Raw genomic sequence first — 16,847 nt, forward strand, 5'->3', positions numbered from 1 at the left:
TCTAAATTCACAAAATCTGTAAAATAGCATGAGTTTTGACTTATGATACGCTATGAAATAGCCTATCAAAATACGATCAATTACTGCATAAATTTTGCCCTCTAGTTACCTCTTTCAGTAACAGAGATTGAAATATCCTGTGAATTACTGCAGGTACTGTTACCCACGTTGAAGAATGTCAACTGGTGGATTGAACACACTACACAGGTAACTACTGCTAAAACATGTATGTGTCTGACGATGGTTAATTGAGCATGAATTACTAATTCACTTACAGAGTGGGGACAGTAATTGGATTGAAAAGAATTATGTAATATATACTGTCCTGTGGTTCAATGAATAGGTCAAGTCTAGTGATATAGTATAACTTGGACTCTTTGCTTTAAGAGTCCAGGACTATATTCAAAATGTTGTGATACTAACTTTTTATGTGCCTACAACAACTATCGTGATAATTGAAGGCATTCCTATGACAGTGACTTATGTTAATCAAGCAGAACTGATTTACATTACCAGTACATATCAAACAATGCTTACCTGTATCCTCTGCACTCATTGACAATCGTCTGGTCGTTAATGGTAGGTTTAGACGCCCTCTGTCAGGAGAATTTCCACCGCCAATACTGTAATAAGAGGCAAGACCGGGATATGAACCAAACCATCTGTAATACATAACGGTGCAAACACGGTCTACACTCTAAAGACAGGAAAGCTAGCAACAAATGGGTTATAAGCCAGATCCAAAGCCAGAGTAATCTACTTTTCTAAGATTTTAGAGTTTTCCAAATACCTGAAATATGGCTCATTTACCCTGACTCTAGATTTGTAAGATTAAATCATGCTAGGCAAAGTTCCTCTCTGCATCGATATGCCAAGATAAAATCAGTAAATTGCATCTAAATCAACCAGTATTATAAAAGGACACCAGTCCTACTGATGCGATCTGTTAAGTGTGAAATGATGCTAAATGGTGAATTATAGTCATTAAACAAATATTCTCAAGAAATGCCAGCATCCACAAGCAGTTAATTATCTACATTAAGTAATCTATGACAGAGACGTCATGAAGCAAGCATTGATAGGATATGAAAGTTTTTTTTTATCTGGATAGTTATTATGGCATCATCATTATGGGATTCATTCATTAAATTTCAGCCGATCCAATCGTATCGTATGTACCTACATCACAAACATGCAACAACAGATTAACTAGACAGAATACATGACATACATTTTGATAGCTTCATACTAGAAGAAAATCATACATAATGTAACTTAGATTCACACCGATTACATGTAAAAAGCTTACACAAGCCTACAGCTTACATGAAACATAAGTCTTAAGCTTACATGAATTGACTACCGATTTATAGGCTATATGCTCGGGTATAAAACACAACAGAATTTTAAATAGAATATTTCGACCTTACCTGGGAAACTTTCTTGGAGAAGTCTGTTGTTCAGACGACACCGGACTGGCAGACATAACGGGCGTGGCCGTAACTGTCGTTATTGTTGTATTACTGGAACTGGTAGCGGTTGTCATGGTGACCAACGGTGCAGATTGAGAGGTAGATGATTTGGCTAAGTGGTTCAAGAATGCAGTCGACGTACAACAAACAGGACTCGTTTTCGGAGCGGTGACCATCGAAACTGTTATAGGTGTTGTCAATGTGACTTTAGCTGTAGTTCCTGATGTCGGTGGCTTCAGTTCGTCTGTCATTGTCGATGTCGTGGAATGTACTGTATTTTGCTGCACAGTCGAAGGTGACTTACTGGTGGTCCCATTAAATTCAAACTTATTTATCTTCGCGCTGACCGGTGAACTATCGAACCTGCGAATCATCCGCGGTGAATTCGTGCGTTTTGGCGAAACGTCACGCGGACTCGAATTGAATTTTCTCCTCTGAGAAGGCGAGCTCGGAGGGTTTCTCCGTGTCGGTGACGATTCTCGACGGGGTCGCGTCGGAGACGTATCGCGATTTCTATCCGACACCGTCTCTCCGGAGATCGCTGTGGTTGTCGTTACTTTATGAATCAAAAAAGACGACGACGATGTTGACTGATGACTAGTAGTGATGTTATTCGTACCAGTTTGTACACTATTATACGAAGAAGAATACGAACTATGCTGCGTTAGATTAGAATTAATATTACTGACGACTATAGTAGCAGAAGAGATCATTTTCTCTTCAGATTTCGAAGAGAGAATAATGTTACTGATTGCAGATGTGACGGGAACATTCTGTGATATGATGCCTATTCGTCGCGAGCGTTCTAGATATGGTTCTTTCACCGGTGACTGATCCTTTACGGGTAAGTCCATCGGACTAGCATCTCCGATATCGGCGACCGATACCGGAGTAGCCGGCGGCGAGGGTTCGTTATTACCCCTCGTGTGAGGAGTATCCGATACGGTCGATAACGCGTCGCTGATCGTATCTGAAAATGACACTCGACGCATTTCGGAATCGGAGTTTTTAGCGTCATCGTTGTCGGAATTTTGCGACGACTCCGATCGAAAGTCTTTCGAATACTGGTTCGACTTCATTGCACGTTTCATGAAAGCTTCTTTTCGACTGCGACTTAAAGCGGCGATCGGTAACATCGTGGGTGGTGGCATCGCTATACGATCTGCTTCCTCGTTACACGAACAATCGCATTTATTATCAGTATCAACCGATGATATCGAGTCGGCGCTTTTGCTCATTTCATTCGAAGTATCGGCTTTTGGTTTTTGGTACGCCCGGAAACTGTCCGATACGTTGCGACGAATGTTCCTCGGCGAAGGAGGTAAATCTTTAACCATCGATTGAACGTCGAGACTTCGCGGATCAGGGTGCGGAAGATTTCGCCTCGTTTTCGGAAGAGGACTTCCCGGTTTGCCACTTTCACAACTCACATCCGTTGAATTAGTCTCCTCGCTCTCTTCGTCGACTCCAGATGAAAGGTTAGGCGAAGATACAAAATTAGGAGGCATCGATAATCGTTCTTTTCTCCACTTTCTCGGTGATGATGACGGACCTGTTATTGAAGTTACTGAACTTGATTTAGTCGACAGGACAGTGGACTCTTCACGACTGACCAACGATGTCGAAGAGGCGGTCTTCGAAAAGATGCCTCTTGTTTTCGACTTTTTCTTCTCTTCGCCAACTTTGGTAAGATTCTTTTCTGACTTGCTGCGACTTGACGATATAGTTTCTCTAGCGTACGACCGAGATTTCAGTGAACTCGAATACGTATCACGAGCTGAAGAGAAAATCAATAGAGCACATGAAAATCAAAACATAAAATTTGTAAGTATTTTATGATTATTAGATTTCTTTCAAGCATTCTAAGATTATCTGGATCAATTTCCAAGTGTAATTAAGACACTTAAACGTTGATTAGGGAAAATACAAATGATTCTAGGAAATCAAGAGAGTGCCTTCATGCAGCTTTACGTGGAGTCAAATTCTAATGAACTGGAACATGTGCTGCATCACTATCAAAACAGATAATCAAGAATATGTATAAATCTGAGGATGTTATCAATTAAATTTCGCGATCAATCTCATCAAGATTGCTATTTCTGAAAGATACAGGTTTTAAGATGAGCTGATACTGTATTGCTATGATAAAATTACTGAATCTTAAAGACAAATAACTTAGAATAACATCTCAACACTTTGATATTTCTAGAACAATGGTTCTACCTATGCTAAGTTGTAAACTGAGTTCTGGGCAATTTCGAATGATTTGTGCTTTGCTTAAGCAAGTTGAGGATCACATGTGTTCTGGTACAGATCTTTCACACATCACACTACCAGATTAGAATTAAACATGATGTACATATAGGACATGCAGTTCATAATGATATATTCTTGCAACAGCAAACAGAATGCAATGTGATAGGAAGAGATACATTGCATCAAAATAGAGCAAATAAGAGTGATTTCACCATGTTTCATCATGTTGTTAAAATGTACTTAAAAACAAAGCCTTCTGTAGTAAAAACAATGCCTATGAACAGCCTCATTTAAGGACATTTGATAATTCTAACGTGGCTAAATAAACAAAAGGCTTTGCTACAGATTAAAGTATAGAATGTTAGCGTAATTTGATAACAGTAACTATTAATGTCAAAAGCCAATTTCATCAAAACTTAAAAAAATGGTGAGAAAGGAAATCATTGATGTAGAATATTGAACAGAGTGCTAATAATCACAGTCTAAGCAGCGCCCCTAGTAAGACTAGGCAGCATTACCATAACGTTGCATAGAGCCCCTTCTGCCTCCCGATTGGGCCTGAGATCGAGAGAGGTCAGAAATTGACCAACTCTTTCGCAGATTTTGCGGTTGTTGCCACATTAGCCCGAGTTTCAAGCCACCTAAAAATTAATATTTGCAATGAATGAAAAAAGCGATTAACTACGCCTAAATAAATCAAGCTCACTTCAGTTTTCGTTTCAGCAGAAACTTAAAATGGTCAACGAATGTTTATCTTTAGCTATTCAAAGCAAGTTTTATACAAGGTTAAGAATAAGTTACAAAACCGTATTCAAGCAAAAATTTGTGAATGAGTAAAAAATGAATAATGAAGCGAATATTGATTTCAGTGAAGTGTTCAATCCCTCTAATGTATTTCGGTGTATTTACAACTGTGACTTTTAACATCTCCCGGGCAAATGCCAGTCTTTTCATGCGCGGTTACTTCACAAACATGCGAAAGACAAAGATGATGAAGAGAATCTAAAACTAAATGGAAAAAACTTCGATCGATAGAATAGAAAATGAATCAGAATCTATCAACTATAACCTTAGAGAACTACTGGTATCTATCATAGAACTAATATCGACATTATCCACCGTATCAGGCTCCATAACCCCTGACACTATAGCAATTTCAAAAAACATAAATCACAAATAAATGATGATGACAACTTTAATAGGGTTGATGAGAAACTAAATGGGAAATCAATGCTAGGTTAAAACATCGCAGACACAGCACTCGAGTCAGGAATGAATGGATGAGTGTACGATGATGACATTATTGTTGGATTAAAGCTAGTAGCGATCGATGACATTTTGTAAATGACAACACCGTGGGTTTTTACGCTTACCAGATTCTTCAACATCTTCACCTGTTGTTGATGTACCGGTAATGAAAATATGTCATGCTTATACTGTTCTGATTAACATAACGTGTATTCAATTTGTGCATGCTAGAATCAAGCATATCATGCCTTCTGTTGTCTATTTGATGTTAATAGTTCATCTAGTTACTGTGAGACAGGCAGTATCTTTATTGATGTTTTTAGAAGAGGATGAAATTGTCCCGAATGCATATTTATCATAGGACTAAGCACATATTCATCTGGCATCAAAAACCTGACTCATCAATGTGTCCATTATCACTAATGAATTATTGAAGCAGCATCCAGATGTGAGTAACTACACTCTAGCCAAAATGCTTCAACTGCACGTGCTATCAAAACTCTCAAAATATCAAGCGTCTGTGTTGAATGTGTACGTACCAGTAGTCTTGGGTTCAATGCTGACTCGTTTTTGAGCTCTTGGAAGAGTTCGACTGCCTTCGGTAACAACGGGTTTCTTCGCTGGTTCTATTTCAACAGCAATGTCCTAAAATATTCAGCAAAACGGCATAATAAACTATAGGATACAAGATCGTGATCCTGAATACAGATACCGGTAAATATAATCTGCATAACTAACCTTATTGTTTAACTTAGTTGGTGGTGAATGGAGATCAGGGCTCGGTTGACTATTATCACTTGTTGATTCCTGAAATCGAGAGAAATCAAATCTCATCTAATATCCAGCATAATAGCTGTGCAGAAAGAGAATATCTACTGTACTTACAGCTGATGACTTGTCATTTTGGTTCGCCATTGCTTGAGCGGCAAGATTTCTAAGAAAACAAAAACAGATTATCTACATATGTCTACGTTCATCATTTCATAAGAATTATGGTAAGACCTGGAAAAAATTCATAGAAACCTGAAGTTAACAGCAAATACCGAGGCGAATTAGCAATAAATAAACCATCATCAAACATAAAGGAGAAGGATAATGATTGTATAAATACATGGTGTAATTATGTAACCTTTAATCTAGCCTTCAGTTAACTGCAGAAACTAAAATCATACATCTAACATGTGTGTGCAATATTTATGATAATCATCTCTGGACTTCTGTATGGTACACATATACCATCTACCAGTACAAAAAACCTTCCATGCGCCTATGCAGAAATTCAAATGCAATAATGGTATAAAGAGATAAAGATTTCCTCAGAAGGTTCAAATTCCTGCATAGGGTAATGAATGATTTCTGGCGAAGCCGTATAATAGTAACACCTACCGATACCTAGAGACAAACCATCTTCTAAAATGAACATAATTAATATTTGATTAAACCGCACAGCCAACTAAGTAGATAATTGATCGTTACAAATAATGATCTAATAAGTAATCGGTACTATAAGATTCATTTAGCTCTAAGAGAAAAGAACTATTAACTACTATTACTAAGTAATAGAAATCCAAACCAAAAGGATGCGTTTTCAAACACACAAGTAAAATAAAATACATAAGTTCAAACCCTAGTATATTAGAAGTCAAGGAAAGTGGTTATGTACAAACTGTGCTTACAATATTTTCAAATCGTCCAAGTAAAATGTACCTCATAAATCATTCACAAAAATCAATTCCAATTTATCAAACTGGTGTTTACATGTACTGTTATTGTATGTGTTATAGTTAGAATTTGTGTATTTGAATGACTGTAAAAATCATCAATTCAAAATCAAAGCAGGAAAAATTACAAATGAATGATTTGTTAGCGGTCGTATGGTTTTGATAAAATACCATGTGTTAATGATTGCTTACCTGGCTTCATTAAAACTAAAAGTTTGGACAAAAACAAGCAAAATTAGTCTTAATAAATAAACTCACAAAAAGGAAAATGAATTCATTGAAAAACAGTGAAATGAATATAACACATAAGGATGCCTTACATCTGTTTAAAATAGCACTCGTACTGAAAACTAAAATCAGAACCTTTTATGAAGTCTGAAAATTCCACTGAATCTTATTCATTTTTGGGAAAAGTGAAAATGAAAATATTCAAACAAAGACTAAAGCTATTGTGACATACACAGGCTGTCGTCACAGCAACATACCAGTATATGAGGGAAACTAAATGAGCTAAAGCTTAGAATAAATGGATGAATCATGCATTGATGGGTATCGCAGGTCTAAGCTCACTGAAAACATATTATGGGTCACTCTGCTCTGAGCAGGCGGTAGAGTGCTGTGTGGCTTATGCACTGATTGCACACACCATGCCAGAGGCTAGTGACATGCGCTGTATCACAATTTACCTGCAAACAACCAGCTTTTTGAACAAGTTCAGATATCTCGGGGTACACATAGCGATTCTTCTGTGATCATAAAATAATGCAGGGTTCGGATTCAATGGGGTTAGAATGAAACTCGATAACAGTCGGTTGTAAAAAGGGGGGATAAATGAATGGTGGTGATAAATTGGTCTCATATTGGTATTTGAACAATTTCGAAAAAACAAAATGAAGCAAAATGAGTTGAAAATTGAATGTATTATGTTCGGGCATATTCTATATTGTACTGAACTGTATTGTTTATTGAGATATAGCTGTCGAAATGAATTTTACAACATGCTCATTGCAGAAGTTTGAGAATTGATTCTACTCGACTAAGTTAGTTAACTTAGTTTAGTAGAGAACACCTCCCTAGTTTAGTTCAACATAAATCGATGAGGCTCTAATAGGCCTATTCTAAATCACGAAAAGCCTTTCATAATCTCTCCTTCTAAATTGTCTGTTCACCAAAAACTAATTGATTCCATACCTTAGATGATTTTGCTGAGCCCTTGACAGAAACTTTGATGAAATGCTAAGTCTGTGAGAAGGTCCCGTTGCGCTAGTCAATGCGCTTTCTTCCGGTTGAGATAAAAACATCGAGGAGGCTCCCAGATTATCGAAGGTTTGTTTCAGATACTCTTCCTACAAAAAATGAAAGAATGTGTTAGTATCAGTGAGTTTAGTAATTGACAATTAGTCAGTTTTTTACGCGAAATGATTCAAAGATTCACAAATAAATGGATTATGAGACTGAAGGAAAATCTATAAAGATATTGGCCATGAATTTTCATAAAGCTAGGATTATCAAATAAAGGTATGAGAAAAAGTTGCTATAAGGAGCTGAGGAATGAGGGCTGAAAAATCGAGCCATACACCAACAAGTGAAACAGCATATTTATTAGAAAGAATCTATCCTCCACAAATACAAACTCATTTACCCAAACTTTAATTCTTGAAGGATTGCTCTAGAATCATAACGATTACATGTTACTCAGTAAGTTCGTATTGCTATTTATACCATTTTCTAGTTACACATTATTTAACTCACCTTAGCAATTGGATCTGAGATAAACTCTTTATTGGGATCGAGAGGAGTTGTGGGACTGGATTCAATTTCTTCGTCGCTTGCATCGTCGATTGTATTCTCGGTCATCTCTGAATCGAGGTCCCTGCTCGATGCCGGATCTGAAGTTGTGCTGTCACTGTGTCGTAGGTTATTGCGACCACGTTTTAATTCCTCGGGCGACAAAGCGAAAACGTGAAACGAGCTGTAAAGAAATACAGACAAATATATCAGTATTCAAACAGCCGTAGATCAAAGATTGGGTTTACCGGTACTCAATATATCACATTCTAATCCCTCAACCTACTGACTAGCTGCTACTACGGAGCTCAAGGAAATATTTTCAATTCTTCATTCTGAGGCTGGGATTTAAAATCATTGTTAGAACATGAACCACGTGTTTTATCAATGGTTATCACTGACAAGCACTTAGGGTATCATAGCCAGTCAGGGTTTCTATAAAATAACTATTTATTTTCAATAGCACCTGGCAACTGTGTTTCACATTGGGTTGATTCAATGATAAATTTCACTTTACTTTTCAGTTTCTTCTTTCGTTTCTTCATCATCACTAGTCGGGTAATAAATCACTTGTTCATCGCTGTCGTCTGTGGCATTATCATCATCATCCTCATCATCGATTCCGGGGCTGTCGAGAAATCGTCTTCTACGAACTTCAGGATCACTGGCTCTATGAACCATCGACGGATTACCCTGAAATTCAACAATTTCGTTATACAAACATATGATGGATCGATACCTTGGATTTAGGTCCGAGTGTACTACAGCAGTTTCATATTAACCTCTTCATTTGTCGTTCGATCATCTTTTTTAGCTCCCAAAGAAAAGAATTCCTCGTCGTCGTCATCTTCGTCTTCTAGTTGAATAATGGGAACATTTTTCTGCAAAAGGAGAGTTCAGACATGTATTAACTTACTCCCTAGAAGAGATTTTCCACCAAGTGAGTCTATTATTTCATACTTACTGGAGGTTGCTTGTTGGACGATAGAACCATAGTTTCTCTACGCATGACGTCGAGTTGACGACACTGATCTTGAAGCACTTCTGGTTCGACTGTAAATCTTCTTCTATCTGCAATCACAATTGACATATTTGGTTACACCCTGTAAAGATTGAGATGGATTATTGTGACATACCCAGTACCAACCTTGTGCAGCAGAAAGCGTTAACGCGACTGAATTGTTTTCGTCGATAGCGGACTTGATAACGATGCCTTCATTATCGACTCTTTGAGCCCAACGACCTTTCGGGGCTTGAGGACAGCTCATCGGTCCGTTCAGATCGATCTCTTCATGAAGTACCTGTAAATGAAATTACAATGTTCATTACATATTCAGGAATATGAGAGACCACTGGATAAGACATGTATCGTGCGAACTGGAATGAGGGTCATGCAGATCGGGGCCACAAAACATATATCATTTCTTGGAAATTATAATATTATGACAATGTATTACTTTTAGTACATGTACATTAATGTCATCGCATGCGTTCCGACATGTTTAAGCCATACATGCAATGATTGTTGTTAAATTTATATTTTACACGTAACTTTGACTTGATTATCAACTTTAAAATGTATCGAATATAACCACTACATCCCTAATCCATAGCTATCGGAGACAAATTAAGACGTGTCCAATGAAATCATGATCGAAGCAATAGATTGAGTTGTTTTTCTAATCATATGAAATACCATCATTCTATCCCGTAAATTATCAGCGATATCATTGATTGAAAAGTGCAGTTATCAAATAAATAATCTGAGCCAAAGGTAAACAAAAGGTTGAGAACAAGCATTCAGTATTGTGTACTTCAGACTCAGATGATGAGTTAAATCAACAAATTAATACCCATAACACATCCCGTCTCTGAAAGCACAACAAACATATATTAGACAAACCATCAACCTGAGCAATAATCCCTGTTCCAGTAATTTATTAACATGCAAACTGTGTACGAATTTATGAACCATTCTATCATCAATAAGCTAAAGCTTGACAAAGTGTTTTTTGTTATAAGCAACGTTTCATAACTGACCCTCAATTATTCACTTGTTCAACCAAATCCTTTATAGTCATTAGGTACTTAGAGTGAGATATTTCGAATATGTAATAATTGAGAGTTGATTGGGCACAAACCTTATTCCACACAGATGTTGACTCGATACTAGATTGCGGTATTGATGCCTGGTGGGGTGAAGAAAGTAAACTTCAGTGTATAAACATGCTTAAAAAGCTAGCAATATTAATATGACATATCATAAACAGTTTTTTTAAGTGCTTCATCGTTTTGAGTGAATATTTCTCAAACCAAAGCAGAAATATATTCCAAGCTTTTAAGCAAGCACTTGTGTGACATTTTACTGTTTGTTATTTCTTTTTTTTTCCCAATTTACAAAATGACAAATATACATTTTTACATCTTACGAGTTGAACAAAGAATTTTAATGAATGAAACTACTCTAAAAGCGTACTTGAAGCTACATGAACAGAGGTGTAAATTATTTACAGGAGCAGATTCTGAAAACAGATGAAATGATAAAATTCATGCGGAATTTCATATTCACCGGAATATTCCTCTTACTCCTACTACTTAGTAATACAGATAAGTTGGATTTATTTGGAAATCTCTCTTCAAAAAGCTCAAACTTATCATATATTACTTTATTTCATTTACCAAAAGATATCCTAAGATGGGGACTTTGCGTGGAAAATACCAAAACCATTGTGTGAAAGGAAATAATGACGATTTCATTGCAAAAACCTGCATCTTAAATAATGAATGATGTAAAAATTTGAAATTTTCGTAAGATAAGTGAAAAAGATTTAAAATCCTGCACCATCGGAATGAACAAGCCCACCCATCATTTCTACGGTCACAGTTGAATGAACTACCTTAGTCAGACCTACGAGAACTTATTCTAAATGAAATAGCTGTAGGGGACTAATCCATCAGGAAAACCCACCTCAACTCACAGTTACAGACATGAGGCAACCATGATGGGAGAAAACATGTGCATCAATAATATTTGTAGAACGGTGGTTGGTGTTAAAGAACTAGTATGGTACAAATGGTAGGTTAGGGAAACTATTATCATTATGTTGTGTATTTCATGGTTGCCCCAGTCCTAATAGGATCAGGATATGAATACAATGATTGAACAGAAGCGACGTATCTGACGATGAATGTCAGAATAAGGGAATATTTGCAATATACATGAATGATATCTTACTCTGCGCTGGGCATAATCTGGTGATGAAATATGTCCTTTTAGTAACTGTAAATGAATATAAACATGCATTCAGGTTAGTTGCCTGCAGAACTTTCGAAGCATTTCATTTCAATTCTCTTCAACTGAAAACAGCGAGAATTATGAAATCTTTTTTTAGTGGCAGCAGTGTTCTGTTAGTTACAAAGCGTTCACCACTATTCCAATAGTTTTAGAAGTTCCGTATGTAAATAGGCAATATACAGAAATATACATAAAAAGCTGATAAGCCCCAGCAGTAGAGAACAACGCTATTCAAATTCTTTTTCAGTATTATGAAAATCTATATCACATGCTTCTAGTTCAGTTTTAAGACATACACCAAATGGCTTACACAAATTGGATTTATATTTAGTGGTTTAAATTGTGCTGCATGGCACCTTCCTAGTAGTCAAACCAGTAGTAAGCTATCAGAAGTAGAAAATAAAGAAATTTTATCCTGAAATCAAATCAGGGAAGGTTTTGCTGAAACTAAAAAATATAAAATAGCGCAACCAAAGATTTACTAAAAATATGTAACTTATATAATATAAAATATCATTAAGTCAGTCAGAATACTCAGTGTAGGATACAAAGTTATTGTTAATCAAGTCAACCCATTGAAATCTACAACTGAAAAATTATTTCAAATCCTAGATGATTTCAAATAGTTGTTCACGCACAGATCCTCGTTGAAATACAACCACAAAGGACAAACTTTCAATGGGTCAACGTAATGCTAAACACACAGACACACGCATGTGTGGGGAACTTACTGATCTAAAAGATGCCCTTCGCGGGGTACTATCAAGAGATTTTATCTGTAAGTCAAGGTTTTAAATGAGCGTAAACGGGAGAATAGAAAAACAGTGTGCGGCATCTCGAAAAACCGAACTCGGTGAAAAGGTCGTCACCATGCTATTATATATCAGAGAAATACATATAAAACATCATTACGTAATAAATTGATCATCAATCAATCAATGAAATAAACAATATTCTCATCGACGTAACAAACAATATCGCAGTTTTTGCAGATTGTTAGTGCATTATTGCTGCGATGCCGAGGCAAGTAAAGCAGGCTTCAGCAAGGCAAGTAATATTGTTCATTCTGTAGTTGATAAATGATGGCTCTGTTTAATCTACACCTAATACCTTGATGTGGCACTACAGAATACAACATCCAAATATCCCTAAACGTGTCAAATATATAATAAACTCAGTCTATCCTGAATACAGCACCTGTTTTTTAGCCCAAGCTGGAAGCTGAGTCACATTGAAACTGTATTCCACATCTTCACCTTCGAGGGGAGTACGAGTAGGTGTATTTGTGCTATTTGAAGGACGTTCGTAATGTTGAATCGGTATATCTACTTTCCTGAAAGAGATGAATTAGATTAACCATAATGCTGATAATTTTTTGTATGAATTTGTGATTATTATTTCAGTTTTCAGTTCATTTACTTTTCTTCCATTTTCTGTTGCAATTTCTGTCCATCAGTTATATCCTGTTGTTTCAGAGCTTCTCTGCGCATTTTCATCTGTTCAGTGAATTCCGGATGTAACTTCCATATATAAATACAACTATAAAGAGACAGAGACAGAGTTGTTAGAGAATAAAATCATACGCAAAACCTCATGAAATGTCTCGGTCGGGAAGATGTAAAGATCTTGAATGAACGTACCTATCACCCGCTACAGTAATCAGATGTTTCAGATCATTAGTAAACTGAAGACCGGGTGCGATCTCAGAATGGGCGTACATCGACGCCACGCAATCCCCGGACATGAAATCTATGATCGATAGATTCTTATCGGAGCTGCTCGTAGCTGCGTATCTACCAGTCGGATCTAACTGTACTTTTACCAATGTACCGTCATCTCCCAGTGTACCTTTATAACATTTACGCTGTTTACCAGTGCGTACGTTGTATATCCTTGAGAACGGGAAAAAATATGTCAAGACTTCCAATTATGGTGTCAAATACTACTCATTCTTTGAGAATTGAAAACTACTTGAATCCTAATATCAGTAAATAAATAATGCAATATTGTATGAAGAAATGTAGGAACAAGGAGCTAAGGGTTGATTGATTACCTGATGTTTCGATCTTGGCAAGCAGTGGCAACAAATCTATTTGTAGGATCTACACCCATGTCATACAGAGTTGTTTTTTCAGCTAGGTTGTGATTTAGTGAAAACTGTAATGTATCCGTCTCAGGATTCTGAAAAGAATACATTTAGATCATCAGTGCAACCAAAGAAGAAATCAAAACGCAAGCGAAGTAGTATTGATTTGCGAGTACGTGGACTTACAATCTGAGCTGTACGAAACAGAAGAGATTTGTCAGCTCCGCAGCTGAGCATCCTCAATTGGTTGTCATTACTAGCGAATCTCACAGCGGTAATACTGGCCGAATGATCATCTATAGTCTGCAGGAGCGTATAATCTTTCTTCACATCGAACACGTGAATCAAACGATCTCTACTGGCAGTAGCGAGCAATTGCATCGGATCTTCTAAAATTATCCGAGAAATGAACGAAACTATAACATTTTACATTACTTAAGAATTGACTAGTTCTAGGAATTGTGGGCTGCTTACTCTGCTTCGAAACATTGTATTCTAAACATAGTACTTCACTATCGTGAGCTTCGATCAGGCACATCTCATTCATAAAGTGTAAACTGTGAATTCTTCAAGTAAAAACAGAATTTTAAGATTAAAATCATTTTAAAATTAAGGCTGTAACGGTTTATAGCGTAAAACAAATGACATTTTTCAAACCTGATATTTCCGGTTCGGTCTCCTGATGCTAAATGACTTCCATCAGGACTGATTTTTATTGTGCGAATACCATTTTTACCGTCATACGAAGTGTCAGTTTTATCAGTTCCACCAGCTGAAAGAAATGAAGTTATCAATAGTTATTACCCGAACTAATTCATTCACTGACTGCGTATGTAATGATGAAATTAGAGGGACATACATACCTGGATTATAATCTACATCACAGATAAAGTTCAAATCTTCATCAGTATAAATCACTTTTAATAAATCCTAGAAATCATTGAAATGCAGGCAATTAAAACTATTCATTCTACTGCTTAAAGTAATCAAATAAAAAAAGGCGAGTGGATGTTTAACTTACATTGCTATATATATTTCGTTTGAGCCCGGACTCAGCGTTCATGTGAGGATCGAGGTTCCAGATTCTGATCGTATCATCACTAGAACAGGTCATGAATGTACCAGGAGGTAGCGCCGCCTTGCTCTCATCAGCCAGCTCAGGGTACGTCTAAAATTAGAACGAATCATTCTATGTATACGTCTTGCTATCGCTTGATCAGTTGTAATTGAGCAGAGAATAGTACAAACAATTACAGCGTAAGATTGAGAATAGAATTACTTCACGGAGAACCAGGAACTGGCTTATCTCGAACGGATTTCTATTTCTCGTTACACTAAACAAAAGATAGTGTATTTTCTTTGAAACTGTTTTCTTACCTCGACGTTCCAAACGCAATGACTATGATAAAGATAGGACTGAAATTTGCCGATCTTTTTCACATCTTTGATGTCCCATACGTATAAACTGTGGTCGGTATAAACGCAGGTCAATTTTTTATTCGTGTTGTCATAACAGCAGGCAATCACATCGGGAAACTTAGCTGAATTACCGTGGGTCGTCATATGGCTGAAAAATCAACAGAATAGACATTGATTTTTGTTCTATTTCTAATAATAGACTATAGACTAATATGTCTGTCTGTTGAGGCATGTATTTTACCTGGGATCAAGGCCTGCAGCAATGTCTACTCCTATATAGTGAGGACGTGGCAACGTAGCTAAGAAATGCAAAGTGTAAGGACTGAAAATGCGAACTATACCCTCAGCGCATCCGATGAATATGTGATTTTCACCGGTTGTAATACAATTGGCGCTTTTCGTCTGAAAATATAAGAACGAGAACCTATCAACCTTACTTAACAAACTAAACAAGAAATAGGTTAAATGTTACCAATAGATTTCCTATACATCCTCCTATTGACATTAACAGATGCACTTCATCATTTTTATCACCGATATAAAAATAGGATTCATAGTCAGGAGTTCAAATTACAGTGAAACAGTCATTAAACATGACGGTAGGGAGCTTTAATATTTAAACAATCATCTTCACTTTGGAAATAGAAATCATGCCAGCAGTTCTTGAAAATGAATTGATATGAAGTAACCACAAGATGAGCGGAGAGTTTTTCAATTAAACGAGAAAATGATACTTTATGACTCACCCGTAATTCAACCCATTTATCGAGTAGCCGTTTGTCATTGAATTCGCACAATAATCCCGACTGCGTTATACAGTATGTACTTTCACTATTTTCACCCTTTCCACAAGCCACATCCGTGAAGTAGTTGTTTCTCTGTTCGCCCAATATTCCCGAGCGTCCATTAAGCACCGCAGTTTCTTTTATCTAAAATATTACGATTAACATCAAAATTAACTTACGATAATCCTTTTTGATAAAAAAAATAAAAAAATATCTGCATAACATGCATACTTATATTGATTCCTGTTAGTGTTGAGCGATGTGAATTTGATAGCGAGTGAATGAATTTGATATTTTTAATTCAAACTTAATTAGTGTTAAATTACAAATTCCACGAACTAGAGCATCAAATATACAGTTGTAATTGATTTGAATGTCCGTGCTGTATTCGCTATTAGAGCTATGATGAGTTATGATAGCCGAATAATGTCTGTTTTTGATAAAATCGTTACTCACCCTAGACTTTGTTGCAACTAAGTACCAAAATTTAACATGCCGATTGCCTACTGTGACGAAATAACTACCATCTTGAGAAAATGCAACATTATTGACCTGTAAGATAATTCATAATTCTAGATCAGTCATTTTCTCATTGAGTTAAGAATTTTTTTCTTTTTTTGAAGGGTACAATTTTTTTCATATAGGAAAAAATGGGGTATCATATGTTTGGTAAAAAGAAAGCCTTTTTTCACTCGAATAAAGCTTGTGGGTAAATAAACCACACATCTAGATCGCGTTCACAAAATTTTCTAAAACTTTCGCTCCTCAATTAGCTCT

At 36.5% G+C, this 16,847-nt stretch overlaps 1 protein-coding gene across 1 annotated transcript in view; it reads right to left on the reverse strand.

Moving 5' to 3' along the window:
• The window catches only part of LOC141915135 (uncharacterized), a 30,301-nt gene that overhangs the window by 885 nt on the left and 12,569 nt on the right, over positions 1-16,847 (reverse strand). The window contains exons 7-36 of the mRNA XM_074806551.1: positions 16,527-16,622; positions 16,032-16,214; positions 15,527-15,687; positions 15,244-15,433; positions 14,888-15,034; positions 14,730-14,796; positions 14,524-14,638; positions 14,341-14,432; positions 14,053-14,255; positions 13,834-13,961; positions 13,421-13,672; positions 13,200-13,319; positions 12,978-13,113; positions 11,721-11,765; positions 10,627-10,674; positions 10,339-10,356; positions 9,633-9,786; positions 9,450-9,556; positions 9,268-9,366; positions 9,003-9,178; positions 8,450-8,669; positions 7,889-8,043; positions 6,890-6,904; positions 5,862-5,910; positions 5,715-5,783; positions 5,516-5,621; positions 5,102-5,122; positions 4,247-4,369; positions 1,431-3,249; positions 538-662 (exon numbers count right to left, since the gene is read on the reverse strand). Of these exons, the coding sequence (XP_074662652.1) occupies positions 538-662; positions 1,431-3,249; positions 4,247-4,369; positions 5,102-5,122; positions 5,516-5,621; positions 5,715-5,783; positions 5,862-5,910; positions 6,890-6,904; positions 7,889-8,043; positions 8,450-8,669; positions 9,003-9,178; positions 9,268-9,366; positions 9,450-9,556; positions 9,633-9,786; positions 10,339-10,356; positions 10,627-10,674; positions 11,721-11,765; positions 12,978-13,113; positions 13,200-13,319; positions 13,421-13,672; positions 13,834-13,961; positions 14,053-14,255; positions 14,341-14,432; positions 14,524-14,638; positions 14,730-14,796; positions 14,888-15,034; positions 15,244-15,433; positions 15,527-15,687; positions 16,032-16,214; positions 16,527-16,622 (5,239 nt within the window). The remainder of the gene's footprint in view (positions 1-537; positions 663-1,430; positions 3,250-4,246; positions 4,370-5,101; positions 5,123-5,515; positions 5,622-5,714; positions 5,784-5,861; positions 5,911-6,889; positions 6,905-7,888; positions 8,044-8,449; positions 8,670-9,002; positions 9,179-9,267; positions 9,367-9,449; positions 9,557-9,632; positions 9,787-10,338; positions 10,357-10,626; positions 10,675-11,720; positions 11,766-12,977; positions 13,114-13,199; positions 13,320-13,420; positions 13,673-13,833; positions 13,962-14,052; positions 14,256-14,340; positions 14,433-14,523; positions 14,639-14,729; positions 14,797-14,887; positions 15,035-15,243; positions 15,434-15,526; positions 15,688-16,031; positions 16,215-16,526; positions 16,623-16,847) is intronic.

The sequence above is a fragment of the Tubulanus polymorphus genome, chromosome 1 (assembly GCF_964204645.1).
Source record: "Tubulanus polymorphus chromosome 1, tnTubPoly1.2, whole genome shotgun sequence".
Classification (NCBI taxonomy): Eukaryota; Metazoa; Nemertea; class Palaeonemertea; order Tubulaniformes; family Tubulanidae; genus Tubulanus; species Tubulanus polymorphus.